Source organism: Aphis gossypii, chromosome 1 (assembly GCF_020184175.1).
Source record: "Aphis gossypii isolate Hap1 chromosome 1, ASM2018417v2, whole genome shotgun sequence".
NCBI lineage: Eukaryota > Metazoa > Arthropoda > Insecta > Hemiptera > Aphididae > Aphis > Aphis gossypii.
The window spans coordinates 89,285,440-89,312,683 of NC_065530.1; the positions used below are offsets into that span (position 1 = coordinate 89,285,440).

The 27,244-nt window shown below is 29.0% G+C and overlaps 1 protein-coding gene and 1 pseudogene across 1 annotated transcript; both read left to right on the plus strand.

Moving 5' to 3' along the window:
• The first annotated feature begins 284 nt into the window (after positions 1–284).
• LOC114123112 (uncharacterized) lies at positions 285–18,292 on the plus strand (annotated as a pseudogene).
• Positions 8,942–9,496, plus strand: LOC126548928 (uncharacterized). Its single transcript, XM_050197016.1, has 2 exons — positions 8,942–9,123; positions 9,204–9,496. The coding sequence occupies exons 1-2, from the start codon at positions 8,942–8,944 to the stop codon at positions 9,415–9,417; spliced, it is 396 nt and encodes a 131-aa protein (XP_050052973.1). The 3' UTR covers positions 9,418–9,496.
• Positions 18,293–27,244: the final 8,952 nt, after the last annotated feature.

Genomic DNA, 27,244 nt, shown 5'->3' on the forward strand with positions numbered 1-27,244 from the left:
GAGATAAGGAAAACTATTCCCTATGGAAGACAAAATAATAATTATTAATATTTGTCCATGATTTTAATGATAATTATCAATTTTACAATAGATAAGATGCTCGATTATTCGGTATGCCACTGCCACAAAATGAGAAATCAGAATTGAATATTATATCTTTAATAGGATTTTTTTAATAATAATCTTTCTATTTTTTTTTTTTTAACTTAATTTATTATTTATTTAATAATGGTTTGGAATTGTGCCATTCCACATGCAAAAGAACAGGAGATAATTAATAAACGATGACACTCATTCAACCTCCTTTGCTGTCAAATAAACAGAAAAAATCATCCTTGTATTTTGTTCAGGATTTATTGCCTGTTGCATCCAGTGAAATTGTACTGAAACAACTAAAGTTAAAAGCTGGAAAAACTATTTCATCTGAACTACGTGCATTTGCACTAACATTAAATTACTATTCTGCAGCCGCCTATGATTATGTCAGGAAAACATTTGGTAATTGTTTACCACATATCCAAGCACATTAAAAAAATGGTATGGTGTGATAAATGGCAAACCAGGGTTTTTATCTGAAGCATTAAAAGCAGTTAAAAATAAAGTACAAACTATGGCTAGTAAAAATGAAACATTGTTTTATGGTCTTATGATGGATGAAATGAGTATTAAGACAGACGTTTATTTTAATAGTGTTCATAACATTAGATGTGTTAACATGGGTACTAAAAATGATAAAAGTGATGCATTACCAATGGCTTCTGACATTCTTGTATTTATGTTAGTCGCATTAAACTCGAATTGGAAAATATCCATCGCATACTTTCTAATTAATGGTATATCAGCTGAGGAGAAATCAAATTCAGTAAATAAATGCTTGTCAAATGTGTATGATACTGGTGCGATTGTAAAATCTCTAACATTTTTTGGGGCTGCATCTAACCTATCCATGACTCGAAAATTAGGAGCCGATTTAGAGGCACAAACTTACTTTTTGCATCCAGTAACAAATGAGAAAATGTATATAATGTTAGATGCAGCCCATATGATTAAGTTATAAATAGTTATAATACATTAGGAGATCATACAGTTATACATAATAAAAATGGATTAAAAATTAAATGGCAATTTTTTAAGGAGCTTGTACGTCTTCAAGAAAAAGCTGGACTTCATTTTGGTTAGTTTTTTATTTATACATTATTTGATGTATTTTGTAGTTTTGCACTAGCTAATAACTTTATAGGGACAATTATTCGTCGTCGTCACATCCAATACTGCAAAGAAAAAATGAAAGTATCGTTAGCTGCTTCAATATTAAGTTCAGTTGTTGCTGATGCGTTGGCATACTGTTTAAATTCATTAAAATTACCAGAATTTTAAAATTGTGAAGGTACTATTGAGTTCTGTAGAAATATGAATAATATTTTTGATTTCTTGAACACAAGAAATTTTCCGAGTAAATCACCTGTAAAAGACCATTGTCTGAAAAAAATATTGAAAATTGCAACAGTTTTATAAATTTCTCTATTAGTTATTTAAGTAGTTTAAAAGATAAAGACCATGTACCAATAACTAAAAATATTAGAAAAATCGGATTTAATGGACTTATTATATGCCTAAAAAGTGTTAAACAGTTATTGGTAGACTTAGTATTAAGTGGTAAAATGAAATTTCTCTTAACTTATAAACTATCACAAGATCACTTAGAACTATTGTTTTCCACAATACTAGCTCGTGGTGGTTTTAGTAATAATCCCACTGCTTGGCAAGTTGAAGCAGCCATGAAACGAATATTAATTCATTCGGAAATTATGACATCTTTTGGTGCTAATTGTTTACCACAAGATACTACAGCCATATTATTTGTATCTAGTAACATAAAGAAACAGAATGAAATTGAAAATGAGTACATTGATATGTTATGTGCCCAAAGTGATGATGACGTATCCAATTACGATGGTTTACTTTTAAATATTTTACAATACACAATTACACATGATGTTGTTGAATATATAGCTGGTTTTATTGTTAGGAAAATAAAATAAATTATTAATTGCACTATATGTGAAAGTGAACTCTCTGCAAATTATTCTAGTTCATTAATTGATATAAAATCCAGAGGTTATTTAATAAAAACCTTGTAAGATGTTTCACAAATAGCCATGAAAGCTGAATTAGTTTTTAAGTCGAATATGAATATAATACAACAAAATTGCAATCCTATTCCATTATTATTAATAAAGGCTTGTAGTCAACTCCAAATAAATGCATTAATTCCTTCTTTAAATGAACATATTCTAAATCAATCTCCTATTCACAATCATCTACTTCAATTAATCAAAAATATATTATATCTATAGATTATAATGTAGATTTACACTTTGCCCCTTGGTTGAATTTAGCTGAATTATTTTTAATCTTAGTAGACTTGGTACAAAATAGTATAATTTCTTCAGTGGTTTATTTAGTATTGGAGACAATATACCGGCCAATATAGTATAACTAATTGATACAATAGTAACAATTGGAAAGGATCTTCGTGAATATGTGATATAGGGTCGGTGGGTGCTTGAAATTAAGCTATTTTGTACCTATTTCACAAAAGTGTCAGTCTACTAGAGATAAAGGTAGATTAACGACCTGTACCTTTATTGGTAGACTTTGGTAATTCGTATTTTTATGGTAGGAATAGTGGAGACATAAGCAATACCCATTAATGTTCATAAAAAATTTGTATTTGTGACTTGGTGTTTAGATTTCCGTAGAGGTGTTTCCACTTTTTTTTCTTACTGTTCTAACATGCAGAATATATTAACGTTTAATATTTTATTATAATATTTTTTTTTTTTTTTTGGTATATTTGAACAAATATTAGCATGGAACCAAATGATGGTTTGTAGTAGATAAAATTCATATTTTGTACACATAATTAATTTAAATAATCAATTGTAGGCAATGGAAATCGCATCAGCGATGAACTAAACGATGGTCAGAATCTTCCTCTATCGAGAGAAATTCCTGGAATTCGAGGGCGCTCAAGGGTTTTTATCGATGATAGAGGATATGTATTTTACCAACATTCCGTAAATAGAGATACAAGGTAATAATTAATATTTTTATAACGTTTTTTATTTTATTTTTTATCGAAAAAAATGCGATGAAGTAGGTTACTGCTCTGATGTACAGTTGGTAGGTATCTAGTACTCGAGTGATAGTGTATTTTAATACTTTATAAAAAAAAGTAATTGATTACAAATTCAAATACATTAAGAGTATTTATAGAAAATTTCAAATTTTTTATAAATTCATTTTTACCTATTATAAATCAACTGAATCAATTTTCATGTTTTATTTTAATTTTTAGGTTTAAGTATAGTAGTTAATTATTTAATTTATTTATTAATTTATTTGTTAATTTATTTAGTTTAAGTACATCGTATTTATCAGTTAGTATAACTAGTAACTATAAAATACTCATTTGTTTTCTTTGTCAAAGTACTTTAATTTTCGGTTGAATATAATTCAAAGTAAAAAATTATGTAGGTAATTAAAAATTCTAAATATTTTTATTTTTCATGATTAAAATTAAAACAGAAAACTGTAGATATAAACTAATAAGAGTTCAAGTAAGTTTTGATTTTAAATACCTAAAGATACTTTTTAATTTTTTTCTAAAGTGTTAAAAATGAGTAGGTATTTGAGTATTTTTATTCTCACTTTACAAGACTAGATGAGTCAAACAAACCTGAGTATAAACGAGTTAAAGTTACTTTTGGATTTTCATTAACTTAATTTTTAATTTATTAAATTTCTTTTAAAATTAACGAATTAATTTTTCATTTTAAGGAGTAGGTAATTTAAGTTCATTTACTTTATTTTTTTATTTTATAACATTTCACTATTTCAGTCTATTTTGTTTTATTTCAAAAAATACCTGTATTGAATTATTTAAAGTTAAAAATTTACATAACTACAATCTAATTTATATGGAAATACTATATAATGTATAAACACTATACCTCATAATTTAGTTTTGGGTTGGAAAAAAGTAAGCTAGCATTGCATAAAAAAATTATTTTTTTTTTTAACTTAAAAAAAGTGTGTAGCAACTTTTAACTGTTTGTTATTGATGCATTATAACTTAACAGAGTTAAAAATCATTAACTTGCCTAGCCTTACCTTCAATAATCTTTCTTTTCCTAACAATTATGGAAATCGAATCACTACAATTGGTGAGCTGTGAGACTTTCCTGTAAGGCATGTTTTTGAGCAAAAAACTGTTCACGTGCTGGCCCTTAATAATAAATTTATTCAAATTCTCGAGATATTTTGTGCTACACCTAAGAAATGTTCTGTGGAATACCAACTTCTGTTTCGTGAGTTATCTTCTTTGACCTTTTATACTGTAAATTATATATCAGACAATTGTTCGGAAAATGTTGACATATCAAAATCAAAATGCGGGTTAGAAGTTTCTGAGTTAGAAGATATGTTGGATATTTGATTTCAATTTTCGAAACCAATATTAATCTAAATTCTATTAAGATTTATAATTTAAACTATTCGTATAGTCTAAATAAATAATAAATACTAGATCTAATAATATTAAATCTTTTATATATATATAAAAGTTTTTTATGGATTAGGTGCCACTCTACTAAGAAATTAGAATTACATATTATTATTAATTACATGAATGTAATATGTTTTAATACAAATAGTTATGTTTTATTGAATATAGATATTTATGATGCGAAAGAAGAAGATACGGCTGTATGGTAACAGCTAAAATGGTTACACGTGTTGGAGCACAAATTATAACTTCTGCAGGTCATGACCACAATCATGAACCTGCACCTCGTTATGGATTAGGTGTTCGACAATTTTTTAATAAGTTGAGAGAGAGAGAGGTGTAGATGAAAATATTGCACCAAACATAATTGTCGACCAAGAAACTCAAATGTAAAAACAATAAAAATAACTATTTAATGTAAGTAATTATTTATAAATATATAATATACATAAATTAGGGAACCAGAAGCAGCAATGGATATTGGCCGACCCGTAGCCAACCGTGCTATAGCAAGAGCCAGGCGTCGTATTAGTCCACCAGTTCCCGATTCATCGAGCAATTGGCTAAATATTTTGAGCTCGATTGAATGGAGTCAGAGACTAATGTATGTCAACGGCGCACTAGATCAATTTTACCAAGGACCTTTGGAAGTGTTCAGAAATGACGGTACCGTACGTTTTGTTGGCATTGCCTTTACAAATGTAGCATTCCTACAACGAATGAATGTATATCTTCGGGTTGTTGGAACTGTGTGCACGGATGGAATGTTTCAAGTTCGACCGAGACAACCACCTGACATTGAACAACTATTTACCATTCAAATAGTTTTCAATGATGCGGTTAGTATATAGCTAAAACAACAAAACAATTAGGTATCAATTAATGTAAATATATTTCATTTATTTTTAAGGCAATACCAATTGTTCATGCACTTCTAATTGACCGTCAGACAGATTCATACTGTCGAGTTCTACAGCATTTTAGAAATGATTTGCAACTGAATTTGAACTATGACCAGCTTCAAATTATCACCGACTTTGAGCAAGGATTAAGGAATGCTATTGCCCGGGTACTTAATGAAGCCAACAATACTGGATGTTGGTTTCATTTTGTCCAAGTTAGTTGACAAACAAAAATCTATATTATCATTATAGGTCTGGGTACACCGCAGCAGTAAAATACTACTGGCCACAATTTACCATCATCCTGCTGCAGTGTGTGGAGGCCTTAATAATTGAAAATGTTAAAAACAAAAAAATATGAATAATTTATTTTTTATAGTGCATAATTCGTTACGTGAGGACACATAATCTGGCTCGAATTCTTAGAGCTAATGAAAATGCAAGGATAATCTTACGCATGGTAATTTTTTAGTGAAATTGAATTTATAGATTGGATTAGTAGATTTATAGATAAAATAGTTTCAGTAAAATGTATGAACAATGTCCCCACTATAAATTTTATGGTTTCTATTGTATGAACACGATTATTTCTTATAGAAAGTAGACGGGCCTAGGGCATATAATAATAATATGCGTACTCCGGACCTAATTGTTGACCACTAACACGTAGGATAGGTCTTAAATATACGAGGACTAGCTGGGTGTGTAGTGGTGTAATAGCTCGAACATATGTGGTCAGGATTGCCGAGCAAATACTGTCGAGCTACGTAATGCGTGTAGTGTGTTTATGTGTATTATTTGTGTGTTATGTGTGTATATATGTGGTGTGTTTACAATAATTAAAAAAAGAACTCACAAGAAGGTAACTAAGTTGAAATAATGGTAACAAAAAATGATTTGATTGGTAATAAAATATAATATAATGAATAGCGCGGCCCTTATGGCCAAACAGAATAAACAATATTAGAATTATGACATGGCCCTTTTGGCCCAACAATATATAAAAGATAATAAAAATATAACTCACAGTTGTGGAGCGCAGACTGGCCAGCTGGTTCCTAGAACCTGTATAATATAATTCCACATACACAGAAATAGTAAAACAATATTGAAAAAAATACACTAAAATAAATAAGGCGATTAGCACCGGCAAAAAATACAATAATAAATATAAAAAAATAGGTGACGATTAGCGCCTATAAAACAATATAATATAATACAAATATATAAGAATGTTTTTTGACGATTGGCGCACACAAATGTAATATAATATGTATGATATTAAAACTAAAACAGTGGCGATTAGCGCCACGAATTATATAATGTGAAAAAAGATGGCGATCCGCGCCCACGAACTTATAATTTTCAATATACAATAATAAAAATGCGGCAATTAGTGCACGGACCTTTACGTTTTTGATCAACGCTGGAGAAACGACTAAAAACAATAGTTATAATAATATTAATTTATTACGACTAGGCCGGCCTGAATCCTTATAATTTCGCCGGCCGCGTTAATATATCCCAGCAGATGCACGGCGGCGGCGTACGATAACGCGGTGTAATCTACATGTTATGTAACTCATAAGACACATTCAAATAGGTACATACAAAAATAAATATTATGGTAACAGTTGATAGTGTGTGTGTGTGTGTCCAGCTGTCCGATATCGATAGTTATTTTATATTTATTAGAATTATGTTGCGGCGGCAACAGAAAGCTTGGTGTTAATTAAATTAAGGATATCTAATTGATGCAACAAAATAATCTGATAGATAAATTGTTTAAAAGCGTTAATATTACCCACATAACTTGGACTGCTTCATAGTATTCCCTCCCTTTCACATCTTCACTATTTCAGACACCAAAGAGATCATAAAATATTAGTCAAAAATGCTAAATTAAGATATATATATCTTAATTAAGTTAAGAAGAATTTAACCGTGTGAGACTTTAATATGAATAAAAAATTGATTCAAAGAAAAGCTTAGAAATAATTTAATTTTTAATATTATAATGTATTTAATTTCTGAATGTCTAAATCAAATTAAATATATTTCATGTTTTTATGGCAACATTACACTCTCTCTTTCCCAACACATTCTTTATTTTAGTACATTAAGTAGTAATATTGTTTTTTCAACTCATGGCTTTACCTCATTTGCCGGCTTATGAAATCAGATTTCACCGTGGTTTTTTTTCTATCCAATTAGGATTTGATGTTGTCAATAATTAGGTTAGTTGCCTCATACAAAATTCATTGATCTAAAAATATTATTTTATTGTTTAATGAAATATAATTAATTAAATAGTGAGAGATTACAACCTTGGAGAGGAACTGCATGATTTGATACAGTATTTTCAAAGATATTGGATGGACACTGTTGGTCCACTAAGATTTACAGTGTATCGACTCCAATACAGAACCAATAATTTCATCGAGTCTAACTTGCTAATAGCTTCTCTTCTCAGATGAATGGGTCAACATCCGTCTCTTTATCAATTTTATGGTAACATTTAATTAGACTCTGAAAGAAATATTAATTTATAACAGTCATAAATTTGTATTTATTTTTAAATTAAAATTGTAGAACACTTGATAACAATAGAGGGCCGTTCAAGAAATGATTTGACCAGTAAGAATTTACAGCAAGTAAAGCTTTACAGTTTGAGTAAACATACTATATTTAGTGGACGTACGATATCAGTTTGTTTTTCTCTCAGACCCATAAGCAACGTTGCATTCAGCAAGTTTTTTTTGTCCAATTGTGTTATTAGCATTAATATTTGTGTGAAATGATCTTTTATCAAAACTAAAATTAGTACCTAACTCTATTTCATACAAATTATTTTTTTTTACAATATTTTAATTCTTCAAAGATATATGAGCATTTATAAATTATTGTAATCTTTTACATAGAAATTAAAAAAAATGCTACAATACTGATTCTGCAGACCAAAAATTCACCATGTTGTGCATGGATTAGAGAGAGAGAAAAAATAATGAGGAGAACAATTTACTTAAATTTCTAAATTAACGTGACTTGATTATTTTTAATTAGGAGGGAAGGGAAGCTTCAAAACTATGATTGATATTCTTCTTATAGTGTCCGGTGCTTGGGCTATATGCTATTACATTAACACATAAATACATAAAGTTGTCTAAAAATAAATAGCTTAAAATATGAATAAAAAATATAAAATATAAATAAAATGTTTAAATACTTTGTTTTAGCCAGTGAGTTGCAATTGATATTGCTTTTTCGTTGGCTAAAGCCAAGTTGTCGGCCGTGCATCCTGGCGGCATATAAGCAAACCATACATTGCTAGAGACTCGTAGGAAATGGAGAGCTCTCATTGGTCCTATTACATTTGTGATAACATGATACAGTTATCAATATTTTCAAATCTGATGCTTTTTCTAATTATAATAGATTTGCTAATTAACATTTTTAATTAATTAATAAAATGATGTATCCACCATCATTTAAATATGAAATTGTCAAAGATGACAATGTAAATATAATTTTGAGATGTGATGTGAAATCTATGGAAGACATCAGTGTGTGGGTTGCTGAGTTTGGTAAAGTAAATTATTTAAATTGGAACGTTCGAACTAGTGTTCCAAATGGGCAGCGAATTGTGTATTCGTAAGTATTTTATAGTGTTTTTACATTACTATTTATGTTGTAGAAATCTTAACTGAAAAGCATCTTTAAACATTTTTTAGAAAAAAGTTTGTTTGTCAACATAGTGGATTTCAGAAGCCTAGTATATCTGAAAATCAAAAAGGCCTTTCGAAAAATGCTGAATGTCCAGCTAATGTTAAGACTGTTATTAAACTGGACACAGTATCTACAAGGAAGAAAGATCCATTTATTAAGGTATTTATAAATTCAATTAAACTCATAATTAATTTTTTTGTCTTTTTGTTTAGCTTGTGAATTTGTCCAGATCATCTATGGTAATATATTATTCTGATACTATTTTAATTTTAATTTTTGCAATTAGTTTTTTTTTGCAGACTCCAAATATGTGTTAAATTTGTGAAATAAAAATGAATTCTACATTTTTACAGATTCAAGTCATAGTAAAATAAGGCCATAACATTTCTAAGATTTTAAAATGTAAACAATTTATGTTATGTCTGACTGATAAAAATAAATTTATTAAATAAATTGGTACTTTAAATTTGTGTTCATTATTTACTAACAAATAATACAGACTGTATTATACAGTCTTTATTGTATTACACTGTATATATTTTAATTATGTGATTTAAAAATTAACAACACTTAATATGTACTTAACAATTGGTAATAAACAATAGCAATACAAGCTTTACAATAAATATATATTTAATATTTATATTACAGAAAGGTTTAATGTTACATAGAAATATATAAAATTAATTAATTTGTGTTCATTATTTATTAACAAATAATAGTCTATATTGTATTACACTGTTTCTGATATAGTATTGTAAACAATACATCCTCAATATTTTCCAATTAATGATGTGATTTAAAAATTAACAACACTTAATAATTGGAAATAAATAATAATAATAATAATACAAGCATTACAATAAATATGTATATTTATATTACAGAAAGGTTTAGTATGTTGTATAGAAATATATAATCATCATACCCATACGATAAAATCTGCTGAAAGTCTCAGATTTATTCTGGCTGGTGATGATGTAAAAAATATGTTTTATGAGTATTTTGATTCTGGAATGGGTATAGCTGAATCACAAAAATATCATGAACAATTATTGGAGTTAAAAGAGGATTTCACATTGGAACATTTTGCTAATGGAGGCATTAATCCATGTTATCGTACGGTTCGTTATTGGCATGATATTTGGAGAAGTTTGAATTTAGGTCCACGTAGTGTGATGGATTAATTGAGGTAAATATCTAATTATAGCATACTATATAAATATATATAATAATAGTATACTTACATAATATTAGATACAGATAATAAAAATAAGTAAGGTTACCATACATATTAATGTAGATTTATTATTTTTATTTTAATATAGAAACTAAAAAAAAAACAAGAAATATACAGTAAAAATGGCATTACTGTTTTATTCAAAGAAAATCCATTTGCCGTAATTGTTATAACACCCATTATGAGAAGAGCTCATCAAATGAAAGAGGCTAAAGAAATAATATTTGTAGACACCACAAGTGCATGTGATCCTTTGAATCATTCAATAACATTATTATGTGCCCAAAGTCTTGCGGGTGCAGTGCCTTTAGCCATCATTTTAACAAAGGTCAAACGTATGAGTGTTATTGTCAAGGATTTAAATTCATAAATGAAGCTGTTCTAGAAAGTTTTTGTGGACAGGGATATCCCAATTTATTTCTGACTGATCAAAGCTCAGCTGAAATTAATGCCATCAATAATGTTTGGCCAAAAAGTAACACGTTACTTTGTACATTCCATGTCTTACAAGTAGTTTGGCGGTGGTTGTGGGATTCAGCTCATAAAATTCCTATTGAAAAACGTAAACCATTAATGAAATTATTTCAAAATATTTTATATGCCGATAATATAATTGATGCAGAAAATGCTTACAAAAAAGGTTGTGAAAATGAAGAGTTTCCTCAATGGACAAAATATTTGTGTAATTTTGGACATATAAAGAAAAATGGTGTATATGTTTTAGGGACAGTTATTCTAGAGGTCATGTAACTAACAATTACTGTGAAGTAGCAGTTAGACTTTATAAAGATCATGTTTTAGGTAGAGTAAAAGCGTATAATGTGTTAGCTTTAATAGATTTAACTAGTACAGCTTTAGAAGATTATTATAAAAGAAGACTAAGAGAATTTGAGGACAGTAGAAATTCCTCAATCACATTAATGTTACAAAAAATGATGAAGAAAATTACATATTTAAAAAAAGATAAGATTGTACAAGAAAATGACTATGAGTTTTTAGTGCCAAGTGAACAAGAACAAACATTATTATATTATGTTAATATTAAATGTGGTCTTTGTTCATGCTCTAGTGCCTTGGCTGCAAAGTTTTGTAAACATCAGTATGCTATTTTTCAATTTTTTAATATTAAATCTGATCATTTTCCTTCTATAACTGCTACAGACTGTTTTAATATAGCTAAAATTGCCTTTAGAGAACAAGTCTTGGATAAGTCATTTTATGATCCATTTTTAAAAGTAGAAGCTGTAATAGAACAAAGAAATGAGACAGAAATTAATAATACAAATATTAATAATGATAAAAATGTACAACAATTAAATTTAATAGAACCCATACCATGTTCCAGTTCAGAACCAACTGATAGAAGCAAATTTGAAAATGTATTAAACTTATTAAACCTATGTAATACTTCATATGGGTCATCGTCTACGGGAATAAAAAAATTAGAACAAAGGCTTAAAAAAATTAAAAGCAAAGGGCAATGGGAAATTTTTTTACATACAGCAGGGAATTGTGTACCATTGAGAAATAGAGATGGTGCAACTATTAAGGTTCAACCTACCACAATAGCTCGACGAAGTGCAGGTATAACAAAAGGTAGCAAACGGTTATTAGCTGGTAGACCTCCATTAGGAGAAAATGTTGCTAAAAAAAGGAAAAGAATTTGAACCAAAATATCAATTGTAATCAACCTAATGCTAAAAGTCATGGTTCACTTTAAATACCTATTTGTAATTTTAAAATTTATTTTTAATTTTTAGTATTTTAAAACTGACTATAATATGTATAGTATATATACACTTAATTTAAATTTGAATTTTAACTGGAGATCTTATATTTTATTATTATCATGAATTGTAAAAATTGTAGAAATTGACTAGAATATGTACATTACATATACATGAATTATGTATGAACTATGAAGAACTAATAATTAAACTAACCTTTAAAATTAAAATTATGGTAAAATTGTTAAAGGTTAAATGGTAAAATAACAAAATAAGTTATATCTAATAACAAATATCTAATTAGAAAAAGCATCAGATTTGAAAATATTGATAACTTTATCATGTTATCACAAATGTAATAGGACCAATGAGAGCTCTCTATTTCCTACGGGTCTCTAGCAATGTATGGTTTAGCAATATGTATAAGCAATTATATGCATCCTAGGTACTCATGATTGATATAATGATATATATAAAAAAACTATACCCTTAAGGTCTTATACTCCTCGGTGTCTAAATGTCTTAAATATGAATTTGGACAAATTGTGATAACTTTGATTCTGAAAAATAATTAGTATTAATAAAATAAAATAAGTAGCTAATGAATTATGATCTATATACAAATGTATCAACATGTGATTTATTTGTAATTAATAGGTTAGACGTGTGACTTATCGGATGCATCCACGCAGGGTCGGACTGGCCAATACAATAGACTGGCAATAGCCAGTGAGGCCCCCTTGTCTGTAAAAGTATATGGGGCCCTTCATAATGAACGGAAAATTCATTATTATAAAGTACACATAAACGTCATGAAATGTACATTTATAAAATAAGAATAATTAAACATAAATACAGTATAGTATTTTAGACGAACAGAACATATTTGTGACGTAATCACGTAGAATGTAAGATGTTTTAAAGTTTATGTTATTGGCATTCGGTACCAATTAAAAATAATAATTTATTTATCAATGGGGATTTTGGAGGTAGACATTTATTTTTAGAACTGTAAACCTAAAGTATCGTTGGTTTGAGAAATATTGCAATCAGCAAACAACGCTACGAATGTATACTGAAATTATTATTATTCATTATCAATTTTCGGTTTGTGTAATACGAATCTCAGTTGATCTTGTTAATTTATTTAATACACGGTGTTTCTATTACCAATATTTAGTTTTTTAACCATGGATAAACGTAAATTTCAATCTGGAGCTTCTAAACGTTCAGCAAAACGAAGAAACGATTTGATTGCTTGTGGTTTGTTACCAAGTCAACAAAAACTAAATTCTTTTTTCCGTAAGTATATTATAAGATAACTAATACCATGACTAGGATTTATATGCAATAGCATGTTTTTTTTTTTTTTTGCTACGTCCAAATAGAGTTTTATTGAGTCCTCGATTTAGCGATTATTAGTATTTTTAAGAAAATGGTACTATTTTTATTTAGTATGTTCGTATTCTTTGTATTTAAGCTAATAATAATTAAACTGATTAAAGTAACTTGTTTTTTGGCCAAACATACATTTTATTTTTATAAATACAATCCTATGGTACAATATACTACGTTGACTGATCATTATTCATTATTATTATATTCGAACATTAAAAAAAATATGTGGTCGTAGCATTATAATACACATATATATTATACTGCTGAATGTGAATTATAAATTTTATTAATAAAATAATAACTAATGCACGTGAAAAATAAGTAAATAATTTTTAATTTTTAATCTCAACTATATTATTCTATTAGGACAATCAGCCAAGTAAAGCCAAGTATGTAAAAATTAATAAAATAATATTTATGTTAATATATTTACATAACAAAAATTTTTATTAGGTATATAATATTTAAATTTTATATTTTTAGAAAAACAAATTAATACTGACATACAATATGATAGTCCTAACATTAATGAAGAAGATAAATCAGGTAATATTTTTAGATACTTATTATCCATTCAAATTAATGTATTGAAAACTTAGTAATACCTACCTACTATTTAATATTTTTATATGTTAGTTACATGAATAATAATTTTTATTATATATTTTCAGAAAACCAAATTAATACTGACATACAATCTGATAGTCCTCACATTAATGAAGAAGATAAATCAGGTAATATTTTTAGATACTTATTATCCATTCAAATTAATGTATTGAAAACTTAGTAATACCTACCTACTATTTAATATTTTTATATGTTAGTTACATGAATAATAATTTTTATTATATATTTTCAGAAAACCAAATTAATACTGACATACAATCTAATAGTCCTTATATTAATGAAGAAGATAAATCAGGTAATATTAAATAAAAATAAAAAATATATATTTGTATTAATTTTAATTTATTTATATTTTCTAGTCTCAAACACCACATCTCTTGATCCTAAAGCCATCGAAGAAATTACATTATTTGTACCGCCTAGTATTAATGCGAGTGCTAGTGATAAGTTGTGTTTTCTAAGAAACCATCCAATTCAACCTTCTGGAGATCTTCATAATTTACCATTTAAAGCATGTCGTTTATATTATCGAATAATGTCAAATCAAACTATGGTTCAAAGAAAATGGCTTTCTTATTCACTCCATCTCAATAAAATGTATTGTGTTACCTGTTTGTGCTACACTGATAGAACCAGTCCATTTACTCAGGGTATAACACCATCATCAAAACATGTTTATAATCAAGTTGAATTACACGAACAAAGCAGTACTCATGAAACGGCACTCATGTCATTTTTATTACAAAGTAAAAATCAATGTACCAAGTCTTTATTAACAAAAAAACATAGTGCAGATGTATTAGAAAGACGGCTTGTGTTACGAAGAATAATAGATATTATTAAATTTATTGGAATTCAGGGTTTGGCATTCAGAGGAAAACATGAAGCAGCATTTTCACTTGAAAATAATAATATTAACCATGGAAATTTTCTTGCACTAGTTTAACTTCTTGCAAAATATGATCCTGTCCTTGGTTGCCATGTTGTTACATCAATAGAAGCAAGTAAAAAAAGAAAAGAAACTCATCATAATACTAAAGGGCGTGGAAACTTGGTAACTTTTTTATCTAAAACAACAATTAATAAACTTATTAATATTTGTGGTAATCAAATTAAATTAGCCATTATTTCTCAAGTAAAAGAAGCATGGAAGTTTAGTTTAGAAGTAGACTCATGCCAAGATGTTGGAGTAATAGATCAAGTTGCAATTTGTGTTAGATATGTACGAAATGGTATTGTACATGAGCGATTATTATGTATGACTCCTATCCGTAATACTGCAGGAAGACAATATTTTGAATTGGTCAAAACTATGTTGAATGATTTAGGATTAGATATTAAAAATATAATCAGTTCAGCTTTTGACGGTGCTAGTAATATGTCTGGGAGATATAATGGACTCCAAGCAGCGTTAAAAGAAGTGTCTCCTTCAATGATATATACACATTGTTATGCTCATTCACTTAATTTAGTTATGATTGGTTCATGTTCAAGTTGCTTAGAAGCACGATTATTTTTTGGATTATTAGAAAAGGTAGCAGTTTTTATTGGAAATTCTTATAAGCGTACATCTAAATGGATTGAAAATTTGGAACAATTGGTTGAAGGACGTGAGACATTAAGAAGATTACAAAAAATTGGAATTACTAGATGGTGGGCTAAAGACAAAGCGCTTGAAACTATATTTGATGTAAAAAGGTATGTTGTGCTTTTAAAAACGCTTCATAATATAGCAAACAGTGATCAATTTGAATCTAAAGTTAGTTTTGAGGCTCAATCTATTTTGCAAATATTCTTAAAATTTGACACAATTCTTATAGCTTTTGTTTTTAAAACATTATTTAAATACACTACACCTATAAGTAAATATCTTCAAACTGTATCATTGGACTATTTAACAGCACATCAAATATTAAAGAGTTTACAAAAACAATTATCTCATATGGAAAAAGATTCAATATCAACATTTGATAATATTTTTAGAGCTGCATTATCATTTTCAACTTCTGTTAATGATATTTTAACTAAAAATGAAATTGAATTAGAAATCGAGACAACTCATCACAAAAACGATCACGGAAAGTCAAAAGAATGTATGATGAAACTGCAACAGATGAATCAGTAAGTGCTTTTGAAAATGATAAACACAAGTTTCGTGTTAATGTCTACCAAGTTGTAATTGATACTGCATTTAGACAAATCAGTGTAAGGTTTGGTGATTCAAATGAAATTATGCAAGATGCTTCATACTTGGATCCTAGAAATTTTAAAAGATTAAATGAAGATGCAAGTGTGATCCCACAAGGAGCTTTAAAGTCTTTGGCAAATATAAGTGGTGTTGAACGAGATGGTTTAGTTGATCAATTAATATCTTTTGCATCCATTTATCATAATATTTCAAATAATACAGAGTATGAAGTCACTGCTGTTGAATCAGAAAATAACAACTATGATTCTGATTCAGAAAATGATGAAGATGAGACTTTAACACATTGTTCTATTGATCAAAACTGTCAAAAGTGTATTCCATGTGCAATTAAATTATTGAAAGATTTTAATTTACATAGTAGTGCATATTCAGATTTATATATTGCATATGAAACTTTATTAACACTTTCTTTTACCCAAGTCTCATGTGAACGTTCTTTCTCTAAGCTTAAAATTATCAAAACTCGACTCAGATCACTTATTGGTCAAGACTTGTTGGAATCCTTTATATTAATAAATTCTGAGGCAGACATTATTAATGAATGGAACTATGAAGATATAATCGATAAACTAGCAAATACATCCAATGAACTTAAAAAATTGTTATTTTAGAATTTATTTTTTTTTTAATTATTTCTATCCTAAGTAATTACTAACCTTAAAATAAAGATAAACATGTTTGTTTTGAGTAACAATAATTGTTACAATTATTATAAATTATTAAGTTTATTTATTAATGATATTTTTTGGTGAAAAAAAATAATCATCTTTTTCATGTGAATTATTATTTATGACTATAATTGTCGAGGCCCTTTGTAAGCGAATTGCCGGTGAGGCCCATACTAGCCAGTCCGACCCTGCATCCACGAATAACATGATAATAAAAAACGGATGGGCTAATGTGGAGAACGCCACTTATAGTCTTCAAGATTTCATAAGAAATGTTTCATACTCCAGTGAACAAATCTTGAGGAATGAAATCGGTGAACCAGATTTTCAACCTAGTAATTTATTTTCATAACTTAATTATATATGAGTTGGTTATATTTATTTTATTAACTTTTTACTTACAGTACTTGCTTTTCAGGGGTTAAATCCTAGACCAATTGTACCACCAAGTCAATTATCACAGAGGCCCTCAGATCTTATTACGACCAATGCCAGTACCACTAATCATACAACCAGCTGTACAATCAACAATAGTTGAAGAGGTACCAGATGCAATTCAACCACCAATAGTTCAACAACCAGAAGAGGCTGTACAACCACCGTTGGTTGAAGTACCTGCAGTGGGTTCAGTGGTTGTACAGAATCTTAGAGATCAGAGGGATGTGCGTAGAAGAGGTAAATTTAGAATTTTAAAATACTTAAAAATTAAAATCTTTATTAAATACATTATTTCAAACTTTAGGAAATCGTGGTCATCGTGGATCCAGAATACAAGGCAACGGTAGAGGTCTAGAAAGATTGAACGCAAGAGTCGGATGTGCAGAAATTTTTGCAAATATCGAGGAAGGTAATATTATGACCAAAAACTAATAAAAGTTTTGCAGGGAATTTCTTCTAGTAGTAAAATAAATATTGCTTTTAGAACTAGAACTACGTGTTCCCTCACCTGAGCCCAATCTACGTCCTATTCCTGCCAATGTAAGTAAGATAAAACAATTATTACAATTTTAATTTTTTTTAAATTATAATCAATAATGATTTTTTTTTTTAGTGATTTTAGAAGTATGCATACCTAATTTGTTACGAGGAAATGGTGACTGTTACTATAGTGCCTTGTCGCCACACATTTTGTAATACTTGTATCACACGACTGATAGAAGAAGGCTTTAACACATGTCCATTATGTAGAGGAAATATTCAAGTTTACGAGGGATATATATCATAACTACTTGATTTTATTATTTTTATTTTTTTGTTAACGTTAATCTAGAGATTTTTAGTAGTATACATTTGTATGTTCTGCGCACTTTTGACTGCGGAGATTGTAAAATTGTAAGGAGGATTTTTCCCCTCAAGCTTTTTTTTTCTCCGCAGTACCAGTAAAAAACACTGATTTTCAACACCATAAATGTATGTTCTGCGCACTTTTGACTGCGGAGATTTTTAAAATTTAAGGTATAGTTTCCCCTTAAACCAATTATTTTTTCCCCTGTTACACATAAAGTTTAAACAGTGTATACACACTTCAACACTATTTATTCCCTTGTAAGTTAAACATTCAGGTTACACTGTAATTTCATTTTAATAAATTATAGATAAAAGTCGTTTTATTTAATTCATTCCAGTTCAGACAGTTCAGTTAATATTCAACCATCGTTCAATCAGGTTCTGTTATTTTTAATCAAGTTTAATTCAGTTTTTTTATTTTTTATAAAAAATGAATTTTCAACAAATTAACAACAGTTTTTATTCACTTGTTTCGTTAGTACGAAAAAATGCATATCCTACATATCCAAATTTACTACATTTATATCAAGATTGAAAACATTCAATTTATTTCCGTTGACTTCATCTCAAGATAAATACTCATTAGCTGAAAGCGGTTTTATATATTCAGGGAAAAAAGATATTGTTGAATGTTTTTGCTGTGGTCTTATATTGCATCATTGGGAAAAAGAAGATAATCCATGGATTGAACACTCAAGATGGAATCCGAAATATGTTTTTGTATTATTATCAAAAGGAAATCAGTTTGTTGAAAATGTAGTAAAAAAAATATGGTAAGATTATCGATATTTGTGATTGTGATTGTGGATCTAGGTTATATGATACTGTTGTTCAGTTCATTAAATAAATAATTTTTTTAACTTTTTATATTTCAATAAAAAAAAAAAAATCTGAATTTAATAAACTTAAATGTGTTAATAACTTATTTAATACCTCGTGAACGTATAGCCTAGTGGGATAACGCGTCTAATTTAAATTTAATGTGTTAATGATTTTTAAAAAATGTTTCAGGTTCTATCGAATTAGGTAGGTAAGTATAATAACTAGGGCCCGGAAGTTCATGCATTAAAAACTATCAAAATATGCATGCAAATATGCGCTTAAAATCTTTAAAATATGCGCTAAATATGCATTTAAGTTTTTTTAAGATTAATTTTTTTTCGTTATAATAATTAAAAGATATGGAAATATGCTTAATTTAGTTAATATAAATAATTAAAATAATATATTAATAGGTATATATTTATTTTAAGAATTTCAAGAATTACAATTCACAATTAAAGTTTTTGACAATTTTCGAACATAAATGAACGGCGATTATCAGTTAATATATTTTTGTAAACAGAAAAGCTCCTTTCTACGTCAACAGAAGAAATTGGCGCATATTTAAAATGTATGAAGTCATTTACTTGAAGATCTTCTGGAAGGCCATCTATTATTGTTTCTTCTCCTGACATGATTTTCGAAATTTTTGACAGTGTTTGAAACCCCTCGTTTTTCTCGATAATTTGTTTCAATTTATTGTAAATTATAACGCCTTTTGGTACTTTGATTTCTTTTAATTTCTCAATGACATTATCTACAATTTGAATTGCTTCATTTAAAAGTATTCCTCGAGTTTCTAAACGGGTAATAGCCAAAGATAAAAAACCATAGTTTGTGTGAATAAAAATTAAATTTGATTGAACATTTGGATCACTTATAATTTTTTTTACTTTTTCAATTGCCACGGCATCATCAGAATCAAGCATATTAACCACTTTTTTTATTGTTTTAAAATGCTCGGAATAATATATGGCAGCTTTCAACCAGGTACCCCAGCGAGTTATAATTGGTGAAGGGGGCAATGGTGTATCAGCGGCTTCTCGTCGAAATAATTCAATGCGAGCTGGTGCTTTTAAAAATACTTTTTTCATGTTGGATATAAGTTCGTCGACTTTAGGAAATTCTATTCGAATTTTTTCACATACTCGATGTAGACCGTGAGCCAGACAGGTTACATGTATCATTTTAGAGTAAAAAGCCTGTATAGATTTTGCAGCTTTCACCATATATGGTGCTGCATCGGTAATAAACAAAATAACGTTGTCATGTTGTATTCCTTTGGGCCATAATGAAAAAAGTGCCTTGTCGAAAAGCTTACTGATTGTAGTATGGTTTGCTTTTTCCAGAACTTCCGAGGCAAGTAAAAAAATTTTACCAGGCTCATCTATTGGTAACGTGCCAATTATAACATTCGCAACATATCGTCCTTCTGAATCAGTCGTCTCATCAATCGACACCCAAATATTTTTACTTTGCACCTGATCTCTTATCTCGTCCATCGTTTCATGATAGCAGTCTTCGATGTAGGTTTTTCTCAACGTAGACACGGAAGGAATGTCTTTATTCACATACTTTTCTAGAAACGAGCGAAAATGGGTGTTACTTAGTTTTTCTAAAGGAATATTTGATTTTAACAATGCTTTGCATAAATCTTTGTTAAAATCAGATTTTCGTGATGATGGAGTCGTAATAAGCGATTGTGTTGAACTGTTTTTATTAGCTTGACGATTAGCAGCTCGAGCATGTTTATCAGTTTTTAAATGCTGAGTCACGCAAAAACGTTTGTCACTGTTTACCTTTATTTCGCACATTTTACAAAATAAAACACCTCCATCGGATGCAAATATATGTTCACCAAATTCGGCCACATAACTATAAATTCGATTCGACCCGACTTTTAATTTTGGCATTTTAAAATAATTGGAAACCGATATAAAAACAAAACTTAACGTTTTAAGTTAGAAACGATCGCACAAAACTGTCTCGCCACACTGCGATAGTGTGGTATAAATTGTCGCCGTCAGGTCTGAACGATTTTACTGCCGCGGTTTTTACGTACGAGAAAAACAAACATTTTTAAATATAGCGCACCATACATAGCGACTTTACCGTTCGTCGCCATTCGCCGCCGTCGTTAGAACTTGTTCTTGTAATCAGCTATCGCGGCAATCGCGAGTCGCGATAATCATTAAATCTATTAAAATCATATTATGAACTTATGAATACTTGGAATTATCTGAATTACCTGTATACAAGGGATTCAATTTACTGATGTTTCCACAAATAATAGTTCTACGGATATTATGTTATCGGAATTATCGAGAATAATATTAAATTATTCATATAAAAAAAATAACACAAGTAAATGCAGTAAAATGCAATTTTATTTTAAAATATGCATATTTCTGTAAAAACCTCAAAATATGCGAAAATATGCAAACTAAAATTTTATTTTTGAACTCGTTATGTTGATTTTCAAATTTGTCGCTCATCCAGCAACTTTTTAATGCACTTAGAAAAAACATGCAAATGCATGAACTTCCGGGCCCTAATAATAACTCTTTACTGTTTATCCAACTAGACACTATACGTTCACATTTTTTTTCTTTTTTTCTTTTTTAACTTTACATTTGTTTAGTATATAACATGTATGGATTAAGAAAACTTGTTAGTTTGAGCTAAACTGTCTAGTGATCATATTCATATTTCTAGAAAAAAATACTGTTTACTGTTTTTTTTATTTTATCAATATGAATCCATCAATCGTTGTATCAAAATCTGTGTTCGATATTCGTCCTTTTAGTAAGAAAAGTGTAACCGTTGGACTTCTAGTTAATAAGCAAATTTCAATTATTATATTATTAGAATGTAAATTAACTATAAAAGTTGTAACGTTAGATCTTGATCAGTGGTGTAAGTTAATGTGCGAAAACAATTTTAATACAATTATCGAAAAATTGCATACTCGTTGTAAACGTGTTAAGATAGCTGATAATTTTTTCTACTCTATTAATGTAAACCAATCAACTATAGTTTTATATTCTAATTATAATTACATACCTAACATTATCTCATAATGATCTTCATCGTTTGAAACAATTAGAACATTGTATTGACTTGTATATTGTCGAAAAACAGAAAAAATTGGAATCATACCAAAAAACGTTTGATACAGCTTATGCGACGAACGTTACCCCAGCCCCACCCACCTTCAAAATTTGACTTTTTGCAATTTTTTTTGCGCCAATTTTTAGTGCTCAATTCCTGCTGATTCTTGCCGCAAACCCCGGGATTCCTGCTCAAAAACCGTTCCCGTAAAAATTTAAAAACTGTATTTGCGGCGGGGGAAACGTTTCTCCAACCCCTCAAGGTCGGGATTCGACTTTTTTAACTTTTTCCAACGCCAATTTTTAGTGCTCAATTCCTGCCAATTCCAGCCTCAAACCCCGGAATTCCTGCTCTAAAGGTTTTCCCGGAAAGTCGAATATTCGATATTGTAAATCAGTTTAAATTTTATAATTTTAAATTTATAATTATTTTATTTTATTTTAATATAATGCCAATACTAATAAAATTATAATATTATAAAAATAAGTAACAGTAAAAATTAAATTTGAAATACCTATAATTAAAGATTTGTTACCTAATTCCTAATATGATTGGTTTTTCACGATTTTGCAAATTTCAACATTTTAATAGCACCTTTTTTGGGTTACAGATGAACAAAAATCTGGTCTTTATTCAATTCAAAGTGTAAAATTTTCGCGAAAATCACACAATATTCAATATTAGAAAGTTATGTATTTAACTTAATAAAACTACTTTTTTTTATATTACAGATTTTTTCTGATTTTTTATCTATTAAGCTCTTTTTACAGAATATTTACTTAATTTTATTTTCACATGCTGTGTGAATTTTATCAAATTATTCGACTTTGTAGAATTACATAAGTCTTATCAGAACAATTATTTTATTTAGTATTTTTACCAAAACTTTAAATTAAATTAAAATATGAAATAGTTGTAGTTCTTGTCCATCCTTGTCTTCTAATAAATAAAACAGAGTTATAATATTTTCATTATTTTAGGCGATATCCCAATTGGTAAATTCTCACGGGGGCATAATGTGTGTAATAAAATAATTTATTATTCAGTTTTAAACATTTGTTTGACCTACTTTTCATGAAGATTAAATTAATTTAATAATTTGTCCCTATGTCTTGTTCTTGCAGTGCTATATTTAATACTTTTAAACCGCTTCTATACCTTTAGTAGAATATTATAGTAGAATTATTATTGGAATCATGATAATTCGATAAAATATGATTATATGAAATATTATTGGCGCAACTTCAGTTTTTGTTAGACCAGGGCAACATCTCACAGATTCACCGACTCAACATTTTTTTCACCCACATTCATATAGCATAATAATTCTTACTTTTATAAAGTAACCACTTTGCAGAGTGCCAGTGTAACAGTGTCTAAAATTTAAATTTATGAGCGCTAAGCGTAAGTATCAACTCTCCACTTTGACACAAGGGCTGTTCGGTTATCAGTTATTATTTATCAAAATATCAATATTATGATTTATTACAATGACCTTAATGAGTTAAAATAAGACTTATTATAATTTTTAAATATGCCGACCTATGGTTGTTGTAAATGACTAGGACAAATGGCCAAGTAGCTCACTCCAAGTGTTATCGGTGTCTTTTTTTTGATAGGTAGTAAATATATAAGTAAATTAGGTATTTTATAACAACTTTTTGTGGCTATTTGTAATTTGTATTTAATAAATTTATTCTATTTAATATAATATTTAGCTTGTTCTACATTTTTTAAACCTATTTTAACAATATTAAACTCCAGTATTCTCTATTCTGTTCCATAAGAATGAACCGCTCTTAGGCACATAGGCTGAGCCGCCGATCACTGTCTGATTATCCAGACGATGGATATTGATCGTTCGGTTATTGGTCAACAGTCGTTGGTTTTCGGCACTGGTGCTGCCGCCGTGTATATAGAGAATCATAAAAACATATCGGTTTTGACCGGTTATTAAATCATAACAAAATGTAGTTACAAACAAAAAGTTAATAATTCGCAAAGGAAATATTATACGGTATATGTATGATAATCGCTAGAATAAACGTATACCTACGCATGTAAGTGGAATCAAATCAGTGACAGTGTGTCAGTGTGATAATACAAATCACTATGTAGAGTGTACATAGCTCGAATGAAGTAACAACCAAATTCTATTCTAATTATCAGATTACAAATATACAAATACTTTTCAACAACTAACTCAATGAAAAACATAAACACATTAAACCATGTCTTTTTATTTTAAATGTACTCTTAAAATTAAATATATTATGGTCTTTAAAACCAAAATAGTCAAAATATGAACTAAAATGTTGAGTAGGTACTTTATTCCAAGTGTTGAGAATTGTATTTTGTTACTCACATATCACAAAATTAATCATAAAAACTACAAAGTAGGCAAACGAATTGAATGTTTAATTTTCTTATAACAAATTAGTTGTTGTGTTGCTAAAAAACTATATAATAAAATAAACACTTTTCGTCGAGGACTGTATTGCGTTTACGTATATTACAATTGTTATAATAATCATATTATAGTTATTAATATCATATAAAATAATAATAACGAACGACGGGATGACATAATTGTCATGACGCATCAGAGAAGATGTGCACACTAACGCACTTGACAATCACAATAACTTCGCCGAAAATACTGTTTTCGAAATTTAATAACATTTTTCGCGGCACACCGGTTGAGAACCACTGCTGTAGACTAACATATTATTAAAATATATAAAAACAAGAATACAAAATTATAAAAGGCTTATCTGACCAACTTGGTCTATATAGATATACAATATATTATCGATAATGATCGACGCGACGGTGCGGCGATGCGGGTTCCCTTTCATTATAACTAGCACACACGCGCGCCTATCGTTATCGATCGCTAAAAAAAATCAAGTAAAATAATACTAAACTATAGTGCGGTCCACGAAAAGTAGGCCGCGATCGTCACGCTTCTACCGGCCGATTTACGGTATTGGTTTCCAAACGTTTTCCCGCCTAATATAATTTCAAATCATCTAATGTAGGTACAATATAATGTAAAATAAAAAAATATCATATTAAAGTAAACATTCGACTATATTATTACATATTTTTTTTTACGCTTTTTATAATTAAATAAGTCAATAATAATAATAAAAATAAATATATATTTACAAATAGTTACAAAGTCGTCGTCGTAATAAAAATTAATAAGGTAATTCATCATCGTCGTTTTCGTCTTCATCAGTAGAACTGTCATCAGGATTTATTATAAGTATGATGGGCTCTAATATTTCATCCCTCAACCCTTCCTTTATGAAATCTGCATCTTGGAGTTTATTGCAATGTTCACCACACTTTGTCCAAACCTCTTTAGTTATCTCATCTAAGGCATTATTTACCAACACTTCAACATCTGCCATTTTGAAAGTGCTGTTTTTTTTTGCGACTTCACCCAATCAGCTCAATTGGGTTGTACTGACAGTGGTAAGGTGGGAGTCTTTCCACTTCATGAACCATTTGTAACGCGACTGAATCAAACTTATATTTTTTTTCTCGAGGTATGGCCATTTTAACTTTTTCACGTAGTTCACACAATGTTTCTACCGGTGAATATGAAATGCATTTTTTTTCAAGTCATTCTTGAATATCTGCCTTTCGCGCGTTTGCTCTGGGATACTCTTCAGCTAGCACAGAATGGTAGGAAGCATTGTCCATTACCACAACAGACGGTTCTTCTAAATTGGCCAACATTTCAACAAACCATTTTTCAAAAATGTCCACGTTCATTTGCGAATGGTAGTCTTCCGTACTACCCGATTTACATTGAAAGACCAATTTCGAATTGTTAACAAATCCAAATGAAGGTGAACCAGCTTGGCATACAATGAGTCGAGCACCCTTTCCAATTGGTACTTTGAGTCCTTCGGTATTTTCTGGATTTTGCCATATGTAACCTTGCGTATGATTCTGGTTTACCCATGTTTGGTCTAGGTAAACTACCGGCCTTGTGTCATTATTCTGTCTCAATTCGTACAATTTTCTTAAAAATTTTACCCGGCAAGCAACAATATCATTTCTCTCCATCAGAAATTTACGCCCATCATTACACTTCTTATACTTGAAGTTCAAATTGTGTAAAATACGTTTAACTGACGTTTTTGAGCCAGGGTAATTAATTTTTTCTTGCATTGCCACTAATATTTTTGCGGTCGTCGGAAATTCACCTTTATCATAAAAACTATGTATAGTTCTTCTGACAACTTCATTGTCAAAATCTTCAAGAGAACTCTTACTTTTACACGTTTATAACTTTTCCTATGTGATTTGAAAGCAATTTTGTTAGAAGGTCCGACTTCGAGTTCTTTTTTCGCTTCAGAACAAACTTTTTTTACACAAGCGAGACTTACACCACACGCTTTAGCAGTCACATCACGGGTTTGTTGAAAAAAATTTGAAAGTTCTGGCTTACTTTTATCAGCAACTATCGTCTTGAAATAATTGTATACATGGAAAATCACTTTTTTCGTTTGAGAATGGATATCTTGATTGAATGCCATTTTAAAAATATGTATTGTTAAAAATATTTAACTGTAAAAAAACTGTAAACTTCTATTGTACAATATAACTAATAATAAGGCAAAAAAAAATTCAAACTTTAAAACCCGCGTTAATTACAAAACCAAAGTTGAACACAAGAAATATTATAACGCAAACCACGGTACAACTTTCACGACGATAAGAACATAACCACACAAAATTATTGTTATTATTTGTGATAACATACCAACGAGTCAACAAAATCAAAATTACGAAAATGTATACTAAAATGCGATGAAATACCGCCAGAAAATCATCTGTACTATAATAAAATAATAATAATAATAATAATAATAATACTCCCAAACGGAGAACCCCTGGTTTCACTAAAAACGGCCGGTAGGCGCATGACGATCGCGGC

Coding starts and splice junctions, on each gene's coding strand:
- LOC126548928 (XM_050197016.1), top strand. CDS start 8,942: ATGATGTATCCACCATCATTTAAATATGAAATTGTCAAAGATGACAAT. Junction 9,124..9,203: donor GGGCAGCGAATTGTGTATTC/GTAAGTATTTTA, acceptor AACATTTTTTAG/AAAAAAGTTTGTTTGTCAAC.